The sequence below is a fragment of the Camelus bactrianus genome, chromosome 11 (genome assembly GCF_048773025.1).
Source record: "Camelus bactrianus isolate YW-2024 breed Bactrian camel chromosome 11, ASM4877302v1, whole genome shotgun sequence".
In the NCBI taxonomy this organism is placed as follows: domain Eukaryota; kingdom Metazoa; phylum Chordata; class Mammalia; order Artiodactyla; family Camelidae; genus Camelus; species Camelus bactrianus.
In genome coordinates this window covers 26,171,633-26,195,563 of record NC_133549.1, presented here as the reverse complement: position 1 = coordinate 26,195,563, position 23,931 = coordinate 26,171,633, and the positions used below count along the sequence as shown (strand labels likewise).

Below are 23,931 nucleotides of genomic sequence, written 5' to 3'. Positions count from 1 at the left end.
AGCCACCTTTGATTGCGGCCCTCTGTGCTCCAGGCCCTGTGCCAGCTCCTAACGTTCATTACTGCTGATAATGGCAGTATTGTCACTGCCCAGGGAGGTGTGGCCATCCTGGGAGGCGAGATCTGAAGTCTCAGAGAGGGTGAGTGACTTCTGTTCAAGTCACCCAGCTGGGGCAAATGCCAAATCAGGGACTTGAAGCAAGTTTAATTGTCTGATCAAGTTCATATTTCCATATAATCTGGTGTTATTTATGGTCAGGGAAGAGGATGTGGAAATCTGTGTCTAGTGTGGGACTGAAATGTAAAGCTATCTTGAAAAAAGTATATTATCCAGGTACATGAGTTAAAGGTCACTGACAAATCTATAGAAACTTTTAGACGATGCTGGGGAGATTCTGGGGCCTTGAGAACTTGACTTTGAGTCAGAAGAGGCACAGGGGACAGTGGCATCACGGTCGCTTGTTCAGGGACTTGCCGTTCCTGCTAGTGTGGTATCAAGATTAGCTGTCCTTTGGGTTTCCAACTTTGGGCTGAATCTGTTGCCACATGCAGCATGTGGATAGTGATAGATACCCGCCCTGGAACATCCCTAGGGGACAGGAGTTCTCACAGGCGGCTCCAGGTCTGGGGCCGTATCACAGGTCCAACTACTGACACACCCACCAAAGAGTGGGGGGGCGAGCTTCTGTGTAGTCAGAGTTCTGATACCTGTAACTAAAGGCCTTGATGTGTCATCCCCCGGTCAGGTGGCACTTAGCATCCCTTGACTGTAAACTCCACAAGAGTGCGGACCGTGCCTGTTTTATACATCAGGGTCCCTAGGACAGTGCCTGGCACATCACAGGCACTCAGGAAATGCTTGTGGAATGAAAAAAACAGTAGAGATGGACGCCCATTATCTGTCCCCCACTATGCTCCTTCCTGTAGAAGCAGATATGTGTCCGATGCTGCTTAAGGTCGGGTTGAGCTGTGGAAATAGGAGTAGCCACCAGGAGGGAGTGTGTGCATGTGCGTGTGTGTGTGAGCGTAGTGTGTATCTGTCACCACCCCAGATGCTACACTAGCTGGGCCTCGCCTGGGGATCCTCTGAGGGGCGAGGTAATGTCCTTAGCTGATGCCAGGCTGAGCCTGGAGAGCCCCCCGTGGTGCAGGGTGTGCCCTGGAATTGCATCCAGTGCTCCTGGGGGAAGGTTCAGGTGACGAAAGAAGGGCCACAGGCCACATGTTTGTGATTTTGCAGGAAGAAGTACCTGGCAGTTCAGGTCCATGGAAGGGAGGAGGGGGGACACTAAGGTGTCTGTGCCTGTTTGACTTTGGCTTTACTTGACTTTAGCTTTCTGCCTGCTTTTCACTCTGTGTCCGCATCAGCTCTCCTCCTGCCTCTTTTCTATTTCAGTTAATTCGGTAGATCGTCCTTGTATCTTAGAAAGTTGCTTTGTTTGCTTGCCTTCCACTCATTTAGGTTCTGGTTTGATGTGTGTATGCACATGCATGTTTGTGTGTGAGGTGTGGAGATAAGAACCTGGTCTGAGGAGGATTAAAGCATTGGTACTGCACATGCATTAAGGAGAGAATTGCTCAGCATAAAGTGGAATATCTTTGAGTTTTCATTTTTCTGTTTTCCGATTTCTTCAAACTATATCGTCAGAAAACTAAGGAGAAAACGAGTAACACTGTCCCAACTTTGCCAGGGAGAAATTAAGATGTTCAATTAAGATTAATCGTCCAATTCAATCAGTGAAGAAACTAAAGAAGCGTGTCTTGTATCAAAATTCCACAGCAAGTGACCTGACTTTGAGCAGTTATTTTCATGGAAGGAAATGATCTGTTTACTTTAGTAGAAACCCCATGCTTTTCACATCAAAACATGTTGCCCTGTGCAGTTTAGACATGTTTTAGTTTTGAATCCCCGTCAAGTGCAGTGATGTTGACGATAGTTAAGATTCAGTGAATGCATCTGATGGGGGAAGACGTTATTTTGAGGCTGGACTGGCCCTGGCTGCTGCACCGGAGTTTATCGGTAGTAATGGAGAAAGCACTGCTTTCACACCTGTGTCGTCTCATTAAATAGCGTTTTTGCTTTGAAATGATTAACAAATGATACTTTCCGACCTGTTAGATTCCCACCCCTCCTTCTGACACAGAGCCCTTCCTTTCTGCTTACTTTTGATCGTCAAGCCTGATGAAATCTTAAGCGTCTCCACTGCTTTCGAGCATTTCAGGAGATGAAGTGGATAACCTGGGCAGTTAGCCACGTAATCGGGGTACTGATTGTCATAGCAACTCTCTTCTTCACGAGTCTCTGCAGCGATGGGACAGTGCCATTCAGAGTGAGGACAGTTTTGATTCTCAGCCTCAGAATATGAGACGCCTTTGCATCCGTGGATCTGTCAGACCCTTTCTGGACATTGAGGTGTTTTTCTTTGCATTGCACTTATTGGAAATAAAAGGACGCTAAAGGGTTTTACACACTCCCCAGTGGTCAAAGAGTGGCTACCCTTTCTTCAGCCTTCTCTTGAAAACTCAAGGGCGTTGGTCCTCCCACTAGCCTGAAATACACTAATGCTGGCAGGAGGTGCTAAGACCGGTGGGGCTGTTCTCTTCTGCACCAAATGGCCCCTGATGGCTGTGCTTCTGAGTTGTCATTTTTGTTGTTCATCTTCCTTTCTGTCTCTCCTGTGACACCAGTGCTGCTGGAGGTGATTGTAGGGGCTTTCCAAGGAGAGTTCAGCTTATACCTAGACGTGACCCTCCTGACTGTGCACCACGGAGAGGGCGCACTCCCCCCGCCTCCTCTCCTTCCATCCTCCCGTCTTGCCTGGGAAGGTCTCGTTGACCCTCATGGAGAAGGCAGGCCTCCGCCCAGAGGCTACAGCATTCAGGTGGAATTGAAGAGCATACTTTTCTTTTCATTGTATTTGTTATGACATTTACCAGCTGTTTATGGAGGGAATGCCAGTTTCATAATTCAATGACATGACGTTTCTTCTAGAATAAACTCATTTTAGTTTGCAAAGTCGAAGAAAAGTTACAGTGCAGGTGGATGGAGGGTCAGGCAAAACCAGTCCACGTGGTTCTTAAATGGCTGAAGTTGGGAAGCGCTGGTTTTCCCTGAGGGCTCTGCCTCCAACTGTAGTGCTCACACCGATCTTGTTAAAAATGAAGATTCTGATTCAGTAGCTCCGGGCTGGGGCCCAGGATTCTTCATTTTTAACAAGCTCCCTTCTAGGTAATGCTGATGCCCTGGCCTCTGACAACTCCAGGTTTGGTCCACAGATCAGCAGCACTGAGATGTTTTCCTCTGCATCGTATTTATTGGAAATTAAAGGAAGCTAAATGGTTTCACACACTCCCCAGCAGTCAAGAGTTCACCGAGAACCTTGCTGGAGATGCCAGCCCTCAGTCCCCTCCCTGGACCTGTTGTATCTGCAGTCACAAAAACCCCCAGGTGGTGCCTGAGCACGTTAGCATTTGGGAAGCCGTGACCACACCCGCTGCTGGGAGTCCTCAGTCCTCAGTGTGTAATGAGCCCTGGTGAGCAGGCAGCTGGGGCTGTGCCTGAACTCACCTGGAAGCAGGGTTTCCCTTTCCTGGTTTCCACACTGCTTGCAAAGAGCTCGAGGAAGGATGTTTCCAGACCTGGTGTGGCCTCTCTTGGGAACACCCTTTCATGTTTCCAGGGCTTTCCATCCCACCACGTGCCCACCTCATCTCCCATTTGCATTCTGAGACCCATGGTCTCTGTGCAGCTGCCGAGCTGACTGGATTCTCAGTTGCAGACACTGGTGGCTGGCACGTGGCTGGAGAAGGGACATCTTTCTTTCTTGGTGCCGATGCTCCCAGAGGGTCTAGTTTGCTTGATAGATGTGTTCTGGTCACAGCCACACTGGATGGGGTGAGGAATCGTGCAAAAGGCTGGGTGCATGAGGCTTTAAAAAATTGCCAGGAGGATAGTAACCTCTGGGAGTTTGAGGAAGGACAGTGCTTGGCGGTGAGCCAGCTCTCCGGCCCCGCGGCCGGCTGTAAGAGGAGGAAACAGGAATCCAGGTTCTGGAGTCTCTTAGAGTGGGGACTGCAGGATCGTTAGTGGCTGCAGCCATATCTCTCATCTTACCTGCTTTTCTCTGATGAGACTTTGCCACGCCCCCACCAGGAGGTGGAGTCGGTTCCCCTCTCTGGAATCTGGGCTGTGCTGAGGACTTGTCACCTAGTGATGCTACAGGACTTCTGCATCTAGGTCAGAAAAGCCATTCAGCTTTTGCCTGATTCTCTTGGGACCCCCATTCTGGGTGAAGCCAGTAGCCATGAAGAATTCTGACTCTGCTGAGATGACGGTGCTGGAGAGGGGCTCGAAGGTGCTCCAGGAGGCAGCCCCAGAGCTCCCGGCTGGCAGCCAGTGCCGACCGTGGCCACGTGAGGGACCATCCTTGACCTGAAGGCCGAGTCGAGCCTTCAGGTGATGCTGCCCGGCTGATGTCTGCCTGCTGTGACCACATGAGAGATTCTAAGAGCTCTGCCTAGCTGGACCCTTCTCTGTTTCCTAATCCACAAAATCATGAGCAAAAACAAAATGATTATTTTAAGACATTAAGTTTTGGGGTAAGTTGTGATGCAGCCATAGTAACTGGAATATTTTGGAAGCTTTGGGTTTCGCAAGTAGGTTATATATTCTTCAGAACATCTGTCAAACAAAATTTTTATTTAGTTATATTTAAAATGTTTTGAAAACACCCGGGAACAGTGAAGAGGTTGTCACAAAATGAAACAAACAAACAAACAAACAAAAAACCCCAAAAAGCCTGAAAACTTTTCCTGGACTGAAAGCTTGCAGGTGGAGTCTAGAGTAAAATGATAATGATGATAAAATGCTGGTTTCTGTTCATGCCCTGTTAGGTACTTTCTCTATGTTGTTTCATTTAGTTTTTATTCCCACTCTATAAGGTGTGCCCATTTTACAGGTAAGGTGACTGAGGCTCAGTGATGTTAAGGAACTCACTAAGAGCCACACAGCCAGAGCTGAAATTTGAACATGGATGAACCTGTCCTGCAGCTGATGGAAGAATTGTTAAGGTGGAGAGTTAAGTCTCTCAGTCTCCTCTCCTTGGGGATAAGGGTTCAGGACCATTTGGGATCATCTGCTCAGTGCTGGGCCCTTCAGATCACCTGGGGAGTGTTTTATAATCCACATACTAGGCCCCGTTCATACCAAGACTGCCGGTCTGGGGTGGGGTGTCTCTAGATGGTTCTGACCCATCTCCATTTGACACCTCTGACTTAGTCCAACTTCCCATGTTGCAGGTGAGGACACTGAGGCCCAGTGAGGAGAAGTGGCTTATTCTGAGGCCCAGAGCAGCGTGATGGCAGGGCTGGGGCAGAGAGCAGTTACCCAGCGCCCAGACAGCATGCTTCCCGTGCTTCGTTTTGGAGGAGGCTTGGAGGGCCCTTAGCATAAGTTAACTTGTACACAGATAAAGGGATCTCAGTGCACTTGGAATAAGATCCTTCGAGAGGCATGTTCCAGGCACAGTGCTGAGCGAAACAGTCATGGGCCGGCACCACTTTCTTTCTTCTTGAAATTACATAAGTACACAGAGGGACAGAGTTTTAGGACTTAAAACCTCAGCTCAGGGCACAGGGAGGGGAAGAGAAGAAGGAAGAGAGACAGAGAAAGAGGGAGAGACAGATAGAGAGAGACACAAAAGACAGGTTGAATTTTAGGTCTCTTTCTGATACATAAGAGAATTCAGCGTGAGGCTGATCAGACTGAGGATATTTTCTGTGGCACCTGTTCAGAGTCCCGGACAGAAATCAGATGTGCAGGCACCGAGAGTCCCGTCCTGCTGGGCTCTGAGCACACAGCCCTGGAGTGGCCCCCACCCTCCATGCCCTCCCGGTGTAGCTAGCCATACCAGCAGATCATGATTATACAAAAGCCCAAGTCTGGGATAGAAACCAAGGCTGTGAGACCCCTGATTCTGCCCAGGGGCTGGGATGGCTTTAGGATGATCCACTGTCAAGGTTGTTCCTAAGGCTGCAGGGTTTCCTGGGACACAGAACTTTCAGGAGAGAGTCCTCCTGGGCGAATCGGGAAACTGTTGGTCACCAGGGTGGTTTCCCAGATGCAGAGACAGCTGACCTCCTCCTCCTCACCCCCGACCTCCTACTCCTCATCTGGGTAACGGTGCGCCTTTTCCTGGAAGCCCAAGACAGAGGCCTTGGAATCAGCTTTGGCCACCCCTACCTCCCGCTTGCGTGTTCTTCCATTCTGTCCTGCCCTTTTCTCCTCTCTGCAGGCGTCTCTTGCCGGGACAGCTGTCATAGCCTCCTAACTGCCTCTGCCTTCCCTTCTCTGTTCTGCTCCAATTCCCCATTCTCACCACTATCTTGCATTGTAAATTTCATTCCATGCTTCTCTGGCAAATTCCTCACTGGTTCAAAAGCCAGATTCCTTAGGCTGGCACTCAAACCCAGAGTCACCCGGCCCCTGTGCTCTCTCCGGCCGCATCTCAAGCCATTCTGAACTGAATTCACCAGGTGGAGAATTGGGCTGGAGAGCCGGGAGGTGGCCCGATGGCCGAGAGGTGACAAAGCAAACCCCATCCCTGCAGTCTCTGTCTGTCCTTCCCCCAGTTTTCCTCTTGGTGGTGAGTCTTTCCTCCACCTGGGTGTTGTGGGTTCCCAGGACAAGCTGAGGCGGTGGATGCTTAAAGCTGTCTGGTTTCCTGGCAGCAGCCCCAGAATGCACCTCGCTCCTCCTTTCCCTTCCATCCTTCTTCTCTGAGTCTCTCCTGTCCCAATCTTCTGTCTTCTCTTGGAAGCTTTTCTTTCTCACTCTGCCCCCTGGTGGTGGCGAGGGAGGCGGGGCGCTGTCCGGGTAACATGAAGAAAAGAACGCCGCCAGCTCTTTCTCCTCCTTCGCCTTTGCTTCAGCTCAAGTCCGTTTAATTCCCAGGGTCTGTGCTGCTGGCCTTGCCTGGCCCCTGTCCGAGCCACTATTCTGGACTTCCAACTTCCGGCTCACTTTGGAACCCCAAGTTCTTAGGGTCCTTGTATGTCAGCCTCACAGCTGCTCTCTTATGCCCAGAGTTGGTCCTTGCTGGCAGGTGGGGACAGAAGATGCTACAGTCTCAGTCATTCTTTCCATCTTTCGGTTGGAACTGGCCGAGAACCATCAGCCCGGGAGCCTGTCCTCCCCTCCCCTCCCCCTGAGGCTGGACTGTCCACCTGGGCACGTGCAAGAGCTGCCTTCTCCAATGCTCTGCCTTCATGCCTCTTTCTTTGTTTTGTTTCAGTTTTACAGAGTTTTTGGATCCATTCCAGAGAGTTATCCAGCCTGAAGAGATCTGGCTCTATAAAAATCCTCTGGTGCAGTCAGACAACATACCTACCCGCCTCATGTTTGTAAGTACCCTGATTTCATGGATGATTTGAACACTCTCCTGAGTATGAACAAAACGGGTTTTCATTTCTGCTTTTCCAACCCCTGCTGATGATGGTGAGCAGCTTAAAAAAAAAAAAAAGTGAGCAGCCCCTCAAATTAAAATTCAGTTCCAGCTCAGGAGAGATGCCACTTGGTCATGTGAGAAGTAACTGCCTGACACTTTGGAAAGAGAAGGGACCTGCTTACCCGAGCTATGCTGAGTTGTTTCCCAAAACAGTAAAACAAGACTTGAAACTAGTGAACAGAGTTTCCTGCTCCATCTCCTTTTAAAGTAAACCTCAATTTAGCCTAACTCAGGTACCACAGATAGCTCTGTTAACCACTTTCCTGGTTTTTGCTGATCAGTTGACCAGTGATGAGACCGCTGTGTGTGACTCAACCCCAGGATAGCATCTCATGTCTCTGCTCCTAGGATAAACGGGCAAGCATCCAGATAGCTGGTGGATATACTGGGAATATTTGTACCTCCTCACCCTGCTCCATGTCAATTACAGCCTGTTACGCTTCCCTTACTATGTGCAGGCCCTTTGCTGAGAGCTTAAGAAAGGATTATTTCATGTAGTCCCACTCAGTATCCCAGGGAGGAAGATGTCATTATTGCCCAAATTTTGCAGGTGCAGAACTGCATCCCAGAGAGATGAAGGAACTTGCCTAAAGCCACACAGCCAGAGAGCTGCAGAGCCAGGATTCACAGCCAGCTCTGAGCCCCGCTCTTAGCCAGGAGACTCTGCCCTGCAGTCGGGAGCTGAGTGTCCAGGACTCCTTGCTGATGCTTCCTGGCTCCTGGAGAATTGCCATCAGGCTTCTCTGTAGCAGAGAAAATATTGAAGCTGCCTCTTGTTACAGAACAATAATGTAGCTTTTGGATGGGCAACCTTGTAGCTCAAAGTTTAGTCTTATTGCCATGCCGCTGTGTCTTCTGCCTCTGGGAACTTAAGTGACTGTTTCAGAGCTTTCACAGAGCATATGAGGAATATTTTTGTATTTTGAAAGAAATCCCTCTGATTTTGTGGAGGCAATCTTATTCGTCAGTGATGATTGGAAAGATCTTTGGGTCTGCAAACAGCTCGAAGTGCCCAGAACACTACATGAGTGTTTGAGTGTTATTTTAATTGCTTTTTCATAATGACTTTTCTGCTGGAAAGTAAACTGGGTTTTTGGGAATACCAAGGCAATTGAAAAATTCAGGGTGCTTGTGAGTAGGGCATTATGTTACACTTGAGTATTAAAATCAATTTTTTTTTGTTATCATTTCTGCTCTAACTCAAACCTTCCTTAAATCCTAGCAATAAAGTAACTAGTGTGTGTCTAACTAGTTCATCCCATAGTTTTAATAGGGGGGAGCTTCTGTTTGTCACTTATCCCCATTCTTCAAAGATTTCACATTTCCTGGGCTGTAAAACACAATTTGGAGCTGAATGTTCATATGAGATGTTGTGAGAAATTTGTGGCTGTGTCCTAGATTTATGAACAATGGATTGTTTTGAAGTCTAGATCCAAATGCCACAAATATTCTGGCTGCAGACACGAATAGGAGGGGGCACATTTGCATGTTGGCAGTGGTGGGAAGGGGGCAGTAAAGGAGTTATTCAGAGCTGTGATGCTCAGAGAATAGAAGGGTATTCAGCCACAAACACTGATTCATACCCGCTAATCTCCTAATGAAATAACCTCAACCTTTTGTTTTGTTAATAGAAGTTGATGAATTTCATTCATTTGCTCACAAGATTTAGTGCGATTCCACAATAACCCAAGGAAAGCCGTAGATACATTTAGAGTACCTGTAACACAAGATGGAAAATGCTTTGTCATCCCATAAATTAGATTTGTTCTCCTGGCTTTTATTAAGAGTTTAATACAAGATACCATTTGTCTGCTTTTGATCCTTTCAGACCTTCTGGTGTTTATAGGAGGATTTGTAACGGAGCATGTTTTCACTGTTTTTAAAAAAGAGCCTGGTTTCCTTAGAAAGCTCAAATTTCATCATTTAATGCATAAACACGATCTTGGGATTTCCTCTACTTTTGGTTGGAATATTTTAATCCGAAGGCAAACTTGCTAATTTTCTAACCAAAGTGTTTTTTAAAGGCAGCTGCTATTAACCCAGGTGTTTCTTTGTTTGGGAAATTAGTATTTTTGGAGTTGTGTTTGTGTATGTGTGTGTGTGTCTTAAAGGAACTACTTGGTCAAATGTCACAAAAATAATATCAGAATATTAGGGAATTAAATGAGGAAGAAATGGTAATGACCTCATTAGGAAGCCCCGACTGGCATTTTCTCCGTATTTGGCACCGTCAGGTGACATTATCTGTCAACATGAACCTTGGTGTGGGTGGACCGTGTGATTCCGATAACTTGTTTCCCTTGATGACTCTGGGTTTCTGTTGACCAGAGAGACAGGCTGAAAACTCTTTTCTCGCACACTGAGTCCTGACTTAACATTTCCTGGATGTTCCCAAGCCATCAGCTGCTTGCTCCCTTATTCAGAAGAGATCATGCTTTCTTTCTGAACGTGTGGAGTTTATCTGAGCATCTTTGAAAGCCTACTTTTTGGTGTAGGGAGATTCAGCTGGTCTTGGGTGTTGCTTTTTTTAGTAAACCCTCTGTTGTTGTCTTTAGTGTTCATGTCTCTGTGCATGCAGAGAACACTTCCAGGAGCTGATTGTGGGTGAAGAAGGCTGTACGAGCTGCAGGTGGTGAGAAGTCAAATCGGACTTGACCCCTGCAGGCTCCTGGGAGAGACAGTACTCTGAAGTCGAATAGAATCTGGAAGGGGCCAGAGGAGAGGCTCAGGAGAACTTTCAGGGAGCCCCATTATCATCATCACCGTCACGGTGGTCACAACAGCAGCCCTCGTCTCTGGAGAACAGCAGCTGTGCTCATCGTGTTACGAACAGCATCTCGGTGAATCCCCTCAGGGTCCTTTGAGGTTGGCACTTTTGTTATCCCGTAATTTTAGTGGAGAAAGTGAAACTGTCATGAAATCGAACAACGTATCCAAGGTTTATGACCGCCAGTGGCTGGACCAGGATCTGAACACCAGTGGCCAGAGTGCAGACCCTCTTGGAGCCATTGAGTGCTGCCTCCTTGGGGGCTCAGGTGAGGTGGTGAGTGCAGCGTGTCACACACAGAAGAGCAGGTGTAAAGGAATTTGCTTCGAGTGCTGGGTGGTGAAGGGGGTGGAGGGAGGCAGGGGTAGAGGCAAATGGTGGACAGACTCCAGGTTAGTTAATTATTGCTTAATTCAACAGACAGTTACAAAGCATCTTCCTTGGGCTGAGCACGGTGGCAGATAGTGGAGGTGCAAAGCTGAATAAGGTGCAGTTTCTCGTCTTGTGGGGACACAGACACGAACACAAGTCAGACAGTGCAGCGTCTCAGGAAAGCCCACGAAGGACTGGCACGACTCAGGTAGGAAGCTGAAGAAATGGTAGCCATTTCCCCATTTCCTTCCTTGGCTTAAAAAAAAAAATCTACCCAAGCCCTGTCCTTGGCCCTGGTCTCTTTTTGCTCCAGCCATGATATGTCCAGAAGATGTACTTCTGTAGAATATTACTGATATTGTGTTGATCTGATAACAGGGTTTTCTCTTCTCAAGTCTTCTAAGGGAGACAGAAATAAAGTCAATTTAGTGGGGAGGAGGGAAGGAAAAGAGACAGAGATGGCTTTTGATAGACGGTTTAATTTTTAGGTGCTTTTGAAAACTCAGCTCTCTACTTTGCGATGCGCTGTAATGGTTCGCCCACAACAAGGCTTTCCCAGGTGTCTGTGCGTCGGGAGCCATCACCAGGAGCACCGTACAGCACACCGTTCTGTCCGATGCCGGAAGTTAAGGCACTCTGGGCCCATTGTTTTGTCTGATGTGCAGGGACCCCGGTGACAAGCTCTCCTCTGGCTAACATCCTAACATCAGGTGCTCTGGTTCTGACCCCTCCAGTGGATAGATGTTCTTGGCACACTCATGCCTTTACCTTCAGACATGCTGCTCCCTGCTTGGCTGATTCTCAGAAGCATCCTGGCAGCACAGTGCCCTGTATCAGTGCCCAGGGCTCACCCGGTGTAGCACGGCTGGGGGTGGATGGCACTTCCTGTGTTGGTTTCATTGGTGGCTCTTGTTGGAGACGTTGGTCCTGTAGGGCCCGGGTAAGATGCCTGGACAAATTAGGCTTTTCTGTGCCCCGGACCTCCCTGCACCGCCCAGACCTAAGGGCACAGATGGGCAGGAGCTTATGTCTGGTCACAGGAGCCTGCTTTGGGTCATCTGTTAACAGGTTTCCCCGGGAACAGCAACCAGCATTTCGTGGAAGCTCGCTCTCTGCTGGGCTCCGTAGGTGAGCAATCGTTGGGGCTGCAGAGTGAACTGCCTCGGTCAGCTCCCAGCTTTGCTAATTACTAGCTAGCTACATGAGTTGAGAAAATCCCCTCCCCTCTCAGTGCCTCAGTTTCCTTATCTGTAAAAGGGAGGATTTAACAGCACTTCCCTCCCTCCCTGGGGCGTTGAGAGCATCAAATGGGATAATAGACTTACAATGCTTCACTTAGTGTGTGGTACATAAGAAGCCATAGTGAATTTAAATTCTTGCAACAATGCTTTGCTATGTATATCATCATTGTACCCATTTTACAGATGAGGACACTGAGATTCAAAGGTAAATAGGTTAAGTAACATACTGAAGGTCACAGAGCTGATAAATGTCAGAGCTGGGGCTTGAACCTGGCTCCCCTTAATCTGAGCCTGTTCCCTAGATTTTCCTTCACAGGGTTCTGGCCTCCCCACCTGTGGAAGAGCATCACGCAAAACCAGCCACGTTCTAGACCCTGCTTAATGATTTCTATATATTATCTTGATGTGTAGGTGCTGCATAGTGCATTCAATCGGTAGTTTACTAAGTGTCCTTTAGTGCAAGAATGACCCCAGCCTCAGTTTTCCCATCTGTAAGATGCGTCTGTTGGCCTAAGGTGATCACTGTGATTCAGGACTCCACTGCAGGTAGCATGGCAGCCAGGTTGGGGTGTCCTGGTCCCATCAGCGGCGTGCATTTGTGTGTTCATGTATCTCCCTGAGTTCCAGTTTTGTTTTCTGTACAAGGAGGATGTTTCCCCCAACAGAGTAGCTAGAGGCTTAGACAATGTGAGGAAAGCCCCTAACACATAGTACGTGCTTAATCTATGACAGCTGCCAATGACACTTCTGTGATTTACCCATGTTCCTGGAATGAACGCCCTTCCTTCCTTCTCTGACTCCAGAGTAAAGGCATATACCATGTTTTATTAATGCTGCTTCCTTCTGAGGTGAGAGTTGCTATATTACTGTGGTTAAAAGCACAGAGCTTGATTTAAACAGTCTGTGTGCAAATGCCCACTTTACTGCTTATTAGCTGTGTGGCTTTTAGCAGGTTGCTTAACCTCTCTGTGCCTTAGTTTTCTGTCCGTTAAGTAAGGAGCGTCATTCATAGGGGTTGCTTGAGGATTGGATGAATTAATTTACATGAAGTGCATGGAACAGATCATGTCGTTAGTAAGTTTTCAGAACATGTCAGCCTTTGTCCTCTAACCTACGAATGTACATTCAGTGGCCCTGTCCTTTCATACCTCGTGTGGACAACATGTGGAGAATAGAGAGGGGCCAGTATGGGCCCTGCATCCTGCAGCAGTGAGTGGCTGGAGTTCATTTTTTCGGTCTCTCTCAGGTCCCATTTAATAAGCACAGACCATTCACTGCCTTTCCCCTGGGTTGTTCTCAGGATTTTCAAACTTTTTTTTTTTTAAAGCCATGGAAATATTAACCTAAGGGAAAACAGTGCTGGGGGAAATGCTGTCTGTCCTCCATCTCCACACCTGTTTGGAGGTAGAAGTAACCACTCCCCGCCCCTGTGTCTCTGTGTCCATCTTCACTTTCTCCTCGGGCTCAGGCAGCGGAACAAAGGCTTCTGAAGGCTTTTGACAGAACGTGGAAGGGGCGTGCACTGGGTTAACTCAGTCTGGCTTGCTGAGTGAAAGGGGTGCCTTTTCTCTCTTTATCCCTCTTTCACTCACTTCAGAGGTGCTTTTTGCACAGGAGGAAGTTCTTTCCCTAATGTGTTGACTTCTGGGGCTCATCTCTTGATTCCGACTTTTGGTTGAAAAATATTTGTAGAAAGGGGAGCAGATGATAAACATAAATATGTCTCTGTCCTGATTTGAGGACTGTGCTGCTCAAGGATATGGCAGATATGTTTCTAGGAAGATGGAAGGGGACTGGAGCCCACATGCCATTAGGATGACTGGCGGGGAGAAGGACCCCCACCTGTCCCCCACCCCGGCCACCTGTCACAGTCATGTGCAGACATTTCTGCTGTGGCTGCCTGGGTGGGGGCTGTGTCTCATCTGATGGCTGCAATCCCTCACCTGAGGAGCTCATGAGGAGAGCCCTGAGCCCTCCTGGGTGCTTAACATTGGCTTAACATTGGTTTGTTAGTGGTTCTAGAAAACAGCCCAATGTGCATCTACCTAGGAAAGTCACAGAACAGGTTGCATTAAGTGCAGTCTGGTGGGGCTGTAATGAGGAGCAGGAGAGCTGAGGCAGCGAGCAGTGCTAAAGAGACCCCCTTGGTCATCAGACCATGAGCTTGGAGCCGCTGGGCAGCTCTGATGCCTTCTTCAGCTCCCACTCGTGGGCTGGGAGCTGCGGGTCTCCCACTCGTGGGCTGGGAGCTGCGGGTCTCCCACGTAGTGCCCCCCGTCTCCTGTGTGGTCGGCACAGTCCACTCAGGGTCCTCCCCGCAGGCAGCCACCAGAGCCTCAGAGGGAATGTCTTCCCATAGGGTTCCGTTTCTGTCTAACTTCAGAGTATTGACATCTGGGATTGTCTAATAGGGTTTTCTTCCATCTTCATATTTAAGGTTTGACTGTCGGTGGGGTCATTGCAGCCCTGTTTACTGTTCAGTGAGCTACTTTCTCCTATTTGGCAGAAATAAGTGGTCTTCAGTGCCCAAAGCGAGAGGAAACAAAAAAGCTAAGAATTTCTTCAACCTTGACTGTAGCTTTGGGCTTCTGTAAGCAGGGTCTTCAGTCATCGCTCTGTAAACAGTGAATGTGTGAATGAAAACTGACACAGTGTTTCTCAGTCACCAGTATCAGTATCCTTTGAGATGCCTGTTACACAGTGTCGATTCCTTGAGCTGCCCTGTGTATGTTTGAAGGATGCAGCCTCGTACCGAGTCAGCAGGTATTCAGGTGTGAGTGCCACCCAGGCACCTGTGGAAACTCACAGACTTGCCGGAACTATTCATTCACAAGGGAGTATTGCCTTTGTGAGCCACCCCTGGGGAAATCCTCTGCTTCTCTGTTTCAGTTCTGAGCCTCCTCTTGTACGGCTGCCTTAAGACCCATGCTGTAGCCTTCTGAATCCCCTCCTTGGTGGTAGGACTTAGTGATGTGGTGTTTTAATAGCCAAGTCATTCAGGGCCACTGCTGACAAACTCTTTGAGCTGGTTACTACCACCTGTGGTCAGAAAGAAACTGGCCAGTAAGGAGAAGGGTTTCTCATGGGCTGTCTCTGAAGACAGCTCCCAAAGAGGAGTCCCCAAGATGCTTTGAGCTCTGGCAGTCTATTGTAGCAAGTGTGTAGGGCATACCTATTTATTTTGAAAGACGGTGTTCATTTGGTTGAATTCTGTTTTTGTAAAAAGAAAAGTATCTTCTACTCATGCCTTGGCCCTACTGAAAAGCCCCTTTCCAGAAAATGACATCGACTAGAGAGCATGGGTAGCGATTTCCCAAAGTGTGAGCACCATTGGTCAATAGTTGCCACACCCCACCCGTCCCACCACCATCTGTGAGCTCAGTTGTGGATTTGTGAGCTATTTAATCCCTTTTGATTGTTATCCTGAGTTGTTATAAGAAAGTAACATAAATACCTTTTTTCTTGGTTGTTGGAATGCTGAAAACAATGTGCTAATTATGGAATATTGATTAAGGACTAGGTACAGGACGCAGAAAGCCTGGCCTCCAAAGCCTGGCCTGGCTTCTCACCAGCTGTGTGTCCTCAGGCACATGATGGAGTCCCCAAGCCTGACAAAGATAGTCACAGAGCCAGCATGAAGATTTAAGAGACTCCACTTCCTGATGGTACCTAGACATAGTTCCGCCTCATAGAAGATTTGCTAATGACTGTTGTTTGCATCTGAATCCCACCAGCTTGATCCATTAAACACTTATTGCACTTCTGTGTGTTTTGGTCCAGAGGAGAGAAGGGGATGGTGGAAGGAGACTTTATACAATAGGACTATCCTCAGCTTTGCAGAGGAAATGACTATTCAACAAAAGAACACCAAAAGGGAACGAATCAATTGACTCTAAGCAAGTCCCACGTGCTCCCACGCTGCCAGAGCGCTGGGGGTGGGAGGCCAAGGGTTCTTCCACCCCTCTGTGGGGGAGGACGTGACGAGGGTTCCTGGCAAAGATGAGTCATTATAATTATACACTATCCTTTTCTGTTTAAAAAGCCACCACTTTCAACGTGGCTCCCAGCAATTACAAATCAATTATAACCCATAATCAGACCTCCGAGTTTTCAAGTCTATGGAACCTCTAAGTATAGATATAAATCCTTCTTAGTTGGAGGTCAGGAGTTCAGTGAGATCATTCAACTAGTGAGTCTAAACGAAGCTAACTGGAACTAATTATCAGTCAGTCCTCTGATAGCAAACTGCTGTCCTCATAAGGGATTATTTGTTATTTCTTCCAGGCAATTTCTTTCCTCACACCTCTGGCTGTTATTTGTGTGGTGAAAATTATCCGGCGGACAGACAAGACTGAAATTAAGGAAGCCTTCCTAGGTAGAGTATTCAGTTTCTGCTTTAGGGGATGGGGCAGAACTTAGATGACTAGATTTTGAAAATCTCAGTTGCACCCAACTGATTTTTCTCTTGACCAAATTAAGCCTGGAAGACACTAGACAGAATAAACTTTTAGCCCTAAGAAGAGCCAGTGCACGGATGGTAAGTACCTTACCTCCGGGGCCAGCCCATTGCCGCTGTCCCTTGTGCTGAAAATGAGTATCAGTCTCGCACATCAGAGCTCTTGTGCTTCCCAGGCACACGGGAAGGGCAGCTTTGGCTGTAAGGCAAAGTAAATCTGAAACATTGTCACCACTGATTGCCCAGTCCCACATTTGGGGCTAATATGCCCACAGTATGGGCAATTCAAAAATCAACCACAGACTCCTTGACCAACCACTATTAACTAGAGGCAAAAATGGGCAAAAGCAGATGTCAAACATAAATTGGAAAAAAGTTCCATAACTCATTGTCAGTTTGGGAACATTCTGGCAGTTAAGGAAGTGTGATTGTGTAAAGAATGCTACAGTCTTTGCCATTGATTATAATACCATTGTTATAAATTCTCCCCAAGCTAAGCCGTATCTTCATGTGCTACGAGTTTGACATTTTTAGGATTAAATTTTTTTTACCTTATCTTTATATTAATCAAAAAACTGAGTAAATGATAGTATTAAGAGAAAGCAAAACTATTTGGCTTGTTTAACAACCAAAATAAACTACCCAGTAGCCAGATTTTCAGCTGTTTGGTCGTTAGGAAAACTGAATTAGGTTTATTTTTTGACACTGCACATTAAAGTTACCCAAACCCTCACACAAATTGTGTTGCTGGTGTATTGCATAGGCTCACCATCCAGTTAGGTAGTAAATCTGGAAATACGAGATTCTTCACTAAAGATTATGTTTGTTAATTACTGGGCTTTGAGGAAATGAAAATGTAGCAAAATATGGTCTTCCCTTTTCTTGGTAAGGGAAAGCGGGTGAGGGTGAAATCTAGGTTATAGAGAACAGTAAAGGGGTGGAGAATGTTTGTTACATAACCAGGCTTTGCTTAGGCTCTGTCTAGTTGAAAAGAACAGAATTCCTCTCAAATTAGCTCAGATAAATGAGAGATTTAGTTACAGGGCTATACCAAGCAGTCTCAAAGACATCCAAGAATAAGGAAGAGGACAGAGGAGCCTGGTGGGGATGGAGCAGGGATCCAAGCCACCTGGGGTGGAGACGCCCCTTCGCCTCCTGACCCTCTGCTCTGTGATACGCCTTCCCTCTCCTCTCACCCCTGGCTTCAGTCTCCTGTCTGGATGTCATTTCTGCTGCCCACACCTTTGGTCTATACAAAGCTGGAGCTGGTCATGGTGGGTGCCCCTGGCCCACACCTATATGTCCATTCAGCTCCAGTGCCCACCCCCCAAGTTTTAGCACATCTCATGGTCGAGACTTTCCAGGTGGAGAATCCAGCTCGACTCATTTCTGAAGTGTGGACACCAAAGTCATGAATCTCTGGCCAGCCTGTAGGTGCCCTCCCCGAAGTCAGGTGTGTACCCCAGGTTTCTCATTTGTGATTTGAGAGTTTGGTGGTCTCAGTCTCCTCAGCTGAGGTGATGAGAGGGTCAGTTTTTCCAGGGACGGTGTCAGTGCACTCATGGACGTGGCTTGAGCAGCTGGGGCGGTGTTTGGACAGATACCACTGTGGTCCCCCAAATGTCCCACGGGGAGCCCTCTCAGTTAACCTGGAAATCCCTGTGCCTCCCTTGTTATTCTAGCTGCTCCCCTGGCACAGAGTCCCAAGATACGTGACTGTGGATGAGAACTGTCTTTCATGGTTATGGTTATAATTTGCTGCCCGCTCTTGGAGCTGGGCTGTTGTTAAGGCAGTGAGGAGCTTCCTGTAGGTCTTTTTAGTCTCAGCTAAATCTCCCTTAGGATGGCAGTTCTAAATTGCACACCACACCCACCTCCTATATATTAACAGAGAAGGCGGAGTTACTGGATGTTCTGTCTGCCTAAATAAATGGGAGCCTGCTTGTAAAAATGATGAAGAACCTCCCATCGTACACAGTTAAAAAAAAAATCACTGCTTTTAGGGAGCCTTGGAAGTAGGGGGTTGGGGAGTGGATCTTTAAAAACCAAGACTGGGAGTACTTTTCCACTGCTATCTGGGATCCAGGACTTCCTCGGCGAGGGTGGTTTAGTGCTGAGGTCTTTTCTTTACCCCTGCATCCTCAGCAGACCTGGACCCCAAGCGGACCCCAGCGGCCCCCTTTGCGCATCTGCTCCTGGATGAGGGGAGGGGGGCTTGCCCCACCCAGCGTCGGGCTGTAAGGGATTTGGGCTGCAGACAGCCAGGTCTGCATAACAGAGAACCCTGTTTTGGAAGGACCACAGTGCTGAATTCCTAGCAACAGCAAAAGTGACAACAAAAGACATCTAAATCCTCGGGGGTGCTTGTAAGCAGGCGTGCCCTCAACATAGGCCACTTGCGGGCCAACTCTCAGGACACGCTGCTTTGAATTTCTTTATCAGGCACAGTCTGGCTTGTCTTTCTGACGCTTCTCCCAAGCCTGCAGTGCTGTAGGTCGCTGTGAACACAGCCCTTATGAACCAGCTACCCGGGGCTATTGTTAATCAGCAAGCCCCCCTGATTGGGGCCATTCATTTCCTGCTCGGCCAGCCTCTCATGCATCTAATCTCAGCCCAGCCTTCTCTCTGGTATCAGGGAAAGGTCCCCTGTTTTGGTCCCTTGGGGGTTGTGCTGTTCAGATGAACATAATAATCAGTTCCGTTTACTCTTGGAACGCTGCAATGACTTCCACCCTAAATGTCGTCACTCCAGATCCCCACTCTTTTTGGTCTCCTTCAGGCTTTTGAATCAGAGAGTGAAGCTGCCAGAGGTTGGTAGCTACAGTACATCCACACAGTTTCTAGCTCAGCTACTTGAAGCTTTTCAGAGAACTGCTCTGGGCTACAGGAAGCCCAGCCGCTGCCGAGGCTGGGGACGCGCATGGTGTTCTGAATTGATGTAGTGGTCTGTCAGGTTCCCCATGGGCACTATGAGATCAGCTAGTGATGCTTGTTCCTGGAGATCTCTGTGATAAAGCCACATTGGGACCAGGATAAGGAGTCCAGCCCTGCTGGGAAAACACAGCAGTGAGCCTACTGGACCAGCCCTAACAAGCAAAGACCCCTGTCATTTCAGGGCCGCCTCACAGCCTGTTAATTACTGTGGCTCTGGGAGAATGCTGCAGGGAAGATAGCCCGGGGAATATGCCCTCCTCTCTGCAAAGGAGACCTCTCGGCAGTGCTCTGAGCTTGTGAGACAGAAGGGAAGCCGATGTTTTAGGAAGGAAGGGCCTGTGTGTACAGAATGTAATCAGAAGATCTCTCCAAGTTCCCCCACGCTTGCTTCTAGTTTACGCATGTGGTGTTACGTGCTTGGTGTTTCAATGGTGGCACCATGCTGCTGACTCATGCTCTGCTCCCCACCCCGGTGGCCCGTCCCTCCTTTCTGCCACACCAGATACGGCAGTGTTTCCCATCCCATACTTGGGGCATTAGTTTCCCTTTGACAAAAGTGTTCATTTGAACTGGTCCCTCTCATTCTCTCTGCTTCCCATTCCCATGGCTTCTTAAAAGCAGGTGAATTTTGCCTCCATCTCAGTGGCCTGTGCCCTTGGTGACTGGGTTGGTCATTCACGGTACTTTCCATTTGTAGAATAACACATTTGTCTCCCTGGAGGACCATGAATTGCTGTAGGCAGCTCCTTCCTAAAAATATCCCTACAGTTACTTTCTTACATAAATCTCAGCTGGTATTGAACAGTGAATATTTGCCAAAGGGAAATGGTAACTACGCTTTATTATTCAACAGAGCAATGGAACGGGGCATCCGTAGGTTTTTATTGCTTATGCAAAGCATTTGACCTTCCATCACATTGACTTGCCTTTTGTGCAGTCTTGATAAACACAGGAGAGAGGTGCAGCGTTCTTGCAGAGAAGGCTCTGTGACTCATTTCACTTGCACCCTTTGGACAGTCTGTGCTTCATCCAGCAAAGTCCTTCCCAGCTGCTTGGAGAAAGTCCCCAGGCTGTCTATTTTTAAAGCATGGCATCCAGAAGTGCCTACTGTTTTAGGTGGCGGAAAGCCCCACCTGGGTAAACCTTTCCAAAACCCAGTGAGAAGGTGGGACGCTTCACCTTCTCAGAAACAGTGATTTGTTTGATAACAAGTGGACAGCTGTTGGCAGGAGACGGGTAGGTCAATGAGGAGGTAATGGTGGAGTGGGCACCTCCTATTTGTAGGATTCGGCAGCTGCTCTGATTAGAATTATGTCTGAGAAGGTTGCCAGGAGAAAACAAAAAAGTTATGTTTCTTGCTACCAGTGAAAGAAATTCTACATACTGTAGTATTAAATCTGTTACTATCAGGCCAGAACATGATACATGGACTGCTCTGTGATACTGAAAATTTCAGTCAAGAAAGAGAGATAAATTTCATGTCATAGGGGCTTGGAATTTTATGAGGCACTCTCCAAAGTCCTGTTCTAATTATGTTTTACTCTAGCCACTCCAAATTCCCTCTCGTTTAAGGGTATTTGTTCATATTTCTATGGTCATAAATCAATTATGATGATGATGAAACAGTGATGATGATGATGATGGTTTTGATTTGAGAGCCAGCTGGTTATTTTTCTGTCTATTGGTTTTGTTTTGTAGCGGTGTCCTTGGCTCTTGCTTTGAATGGAGTCTGCACAAACACTATTAAATTAATAGTGGGAAGGTAAGTTCCAAAAAGAAACAGTGACTTAGACTCTCAAGGTCATCTGTGTAGGAACCTTGGCCACAGAACACTGGATAGGACAGATTTGAGCTGTTCTGGTTTTCCCTTAAATTGTTGTCCTCCTGGGATTTCTGTCCTCAACACAGATCTTTCCTCTCCTTTGAATTACGAACTCAGTATTTCAGTAAGCTGAACATCAGCAGTAAAGAAGTATCCACTGACTGTACTATCTTGTGGGCTAAAGCCTACTGCTGGCATCTCCAGTTTATGTACTGCTGTCCCAGGTCCTCACCAGACACCCACTCGCTTGTCAGTTTTGGCCTCCAGAAATAAATAAGATTGCTTACTTACTGTTCTCTTCGGGAAGAGAAGTATGGATTGGCTTTTGAGCTTTGTTTGGCTCAGGGCACACTTCTCTTACCTGCCTGGGAAATGATTTCTGTCCTCCATTTATCTTTGGCTTCTCCCCCAACTGCTCCGGAAGTGAGCCGGTCTCTGTAGAGACAATCAGCCAAAAGACCCAAACTCAAGACATGACTTTGGCCCTGACTAGCTGTTGGCCTTGGACAGGTTGGATTCCCCTCTCAGAATCTCAGTATTTAATGATCATCTACTTGGCGTGCAGTGCTGGCCAGGCACAGAGGGGGCAGAAGGTGGGTACAAATTAGGAAGTGCGTGACCTGGTGCTGTGGTGTCCTTCCAACTTTCCGTGCTTAGAGTTGTTGTGGGACTCTGATAAAACGCTGATTCTCAGGCCTTTGTCCGCTCTGAGCTTGAGGTTCAGTAGGTGAGTAGCCACAGTCGGAGGAGCACTAGCCACGTGCAGGAGAGACCGTACACCAGCAGCTCTGACGGATTATTGCTAATTGATAGGTTAAGATTTTGGTGGATTGTTGCTGGGCTTAGGTCCCAGAGCTGGAGGACCAGTGTGTGAACTGTAAGCCAGTGTGTACACAAAATGGGGACTCTATTCACAGCGTTAGCGAAACCTTGTCCATGGCAGGCATTCAGCAAAGATTAGTTGAATTAATGTGATCGACCATCACGTGTCTGTGTGAGAATTCTCACTTGAGGGAAGCAGACACGCATGGGGTGAAATGTGTAGGGGCAAGAATCCAATTCCTGGGGTTCACAGCTTGCCTTTGCCACTTACTGGCTGTGTGTGACCGTGGGCGGGCACGTAATCTTTCTAAGCCTTTATTTTCATCTGTAAGATGAGGGAAGTCCCAGGGCCTGCCTTGGGATTGTCATATGAACCATATGACATGACCTACGTCCAGGGCTTAGCGCCGGGTCTGGTACCCAGGAAGTACTCCCGAAATGTGAGCTGTGATTGTGGCAGGAGGCTGGACCCCAGGGCCAGCTTCTACTCCACTTCCCTGGAGAGTCTCCCCCACAGCCTGGACCAGCAGCCCACCTGGTGACTGTGTGCTCTCCATCTTGGAGCTGAGCTTCCAGGTCCTCCCAGTGAGGTTAGGGGAGACCTGCTATTTAAGGAAGGGCAGGGAGTTGGCCATTCAAATTCAGTCTTGGATCTTGGAAGCAGCCTCCGAGTGGCGGAGCCATAGATGGTGGCAGGAACTACCTTTCACTCCACCAGCGCTGCGCTTAGGGGGCTCCTGTAAGTCATCTCACTTAGCCCTCAGGACCTCACCTGAGGTGAGGTGAGGAAGGTACGGATCTCCCTCTTTTACAAATGTGGAAACTGAGGCTGGGGGAGGCTACGTGACCTTCCCAAGGTCGTAAAACTAGTAAGTGGCAGAGTGCGAGTTCTAACCCAGATCTTTCTGACCCCGAAGCCTGAGCTTTTCCCAGGCCGACAGTGTCTTCCACTGGGGGCTCCAAAGTTGATGGCAGAAGAAGAAGCTGGTTGGGGTAGTGGGGCCTGGCGGGGGTCAGCTTGGGGTTTGTTTGTGATGGCAACATTTTATATTGAAAATGTCCATGGTGTCTTTTGTAGACCTCGCCCCGATTTCTTTTACCGCTGCTTTCCAGATGGAGTGATGAACTCGGAAATGCACTGCACAGGTGACCCCGACCTGGTGTCCGAGGGCCGCAAAAGCTTCCCCAGCATCCATTCTTCCTGTAAGTTCAGTGGCTGGGACACTCTAATTCCCGGGTCATGTCTCCTGATCACTTTCTTTGGAGTTTAGGTGGAGAGAAGAGTGTTGATAGGTGAATGTTAAGCCCAGTTCACTTCTCTTCTCTGTATGGTGGTTGACTTAGAACCGAGATATTCAATGGGAAGGAATAAGCCTGTGGATGAGGCTCTGGAGTTTACAAAACATTGTATGTGTTGCTTTTGTGAACTCGGCAGAGTGGAACGTGTGACAGTTTACCCTTTGGCAATACCATTTGGGAACATGACAGTGCAAGGGAATTAACCATGTTCCCTGGGACCTTACGCATTTCAGCTCAGTGTTCTCTCTAGTTTACTCCTTCAGTGAACGTATTATATGTGTGTGAGTGAGTGAGTGTGTCTATGTACTAACATATGGCACATATTTGTATACATACATACACACACATACACACATGCACACGTACATACATACATACATGTACACTCCCCCCCCAGTATATAGTCTGATTATAGTTTTATGGGCTGGGACCAGCCTTACAGCAAAGACTCAATTCTGTGAACCCGGTGCAGGGTGGTGTGTTGGAAATCACACAGGTCTTTGAAGTGCGACAAGTCCAGGCTCTGCCAAGTTCTAACTCTGTGACTTAACCTCTCTGTGCCTCAGTTGCTGCTACGTACAGTGGGGATGATCAGGCTCCACTGTTGGTTGGAGTGACAGTTAACATAAGGGATGCTGACCGCTGACATTTCTGGAGCATCTGCCACGCCGACATGTCTAGGTGCACTGTCCTATTTAATCTACTCAGCATATG

At 48.0% G+C, this 23,931-nt stretch overlaps 1 protein-coding gene across 3 annotated transcripts in view; it reads left to right on the top strand.

Annotated features, from left to right (window-relative positions):
* PLPP4 (phospholipid phosphatase 4) overlaps positions 1-23,931 on the top strand; it is a 114,517-nt gene that overhangs the window by 38,345 nt on the left and 52,241 nt on the right. Inside the window, exons 2-5 of one of the 3 annotated variants that reach the window (XM_074374462.1) lie at positions 7,292-7,400; positions 16,169-16,259; positions 20,973-21,036; positions 22,997-23,121. In XM_074374462.1, the coding sequence (XP_074230563.1) occupies positions 7,292-7,400; positions 16,169-16,259; positions 20,973-21,036; positions 22,997-23,121 (389 nt within the window). Of the gene's footprint in view, positions 1-7,291; positions 7,401-16,168; positions 16,260-20,972; positions 21,037-22,996; positions 23,122-23,931 lie in introns of those variants that run through there. The other 2 variants (XM_045506555.2, XM_074374463.1) reach the window with 2 other exon arrangements.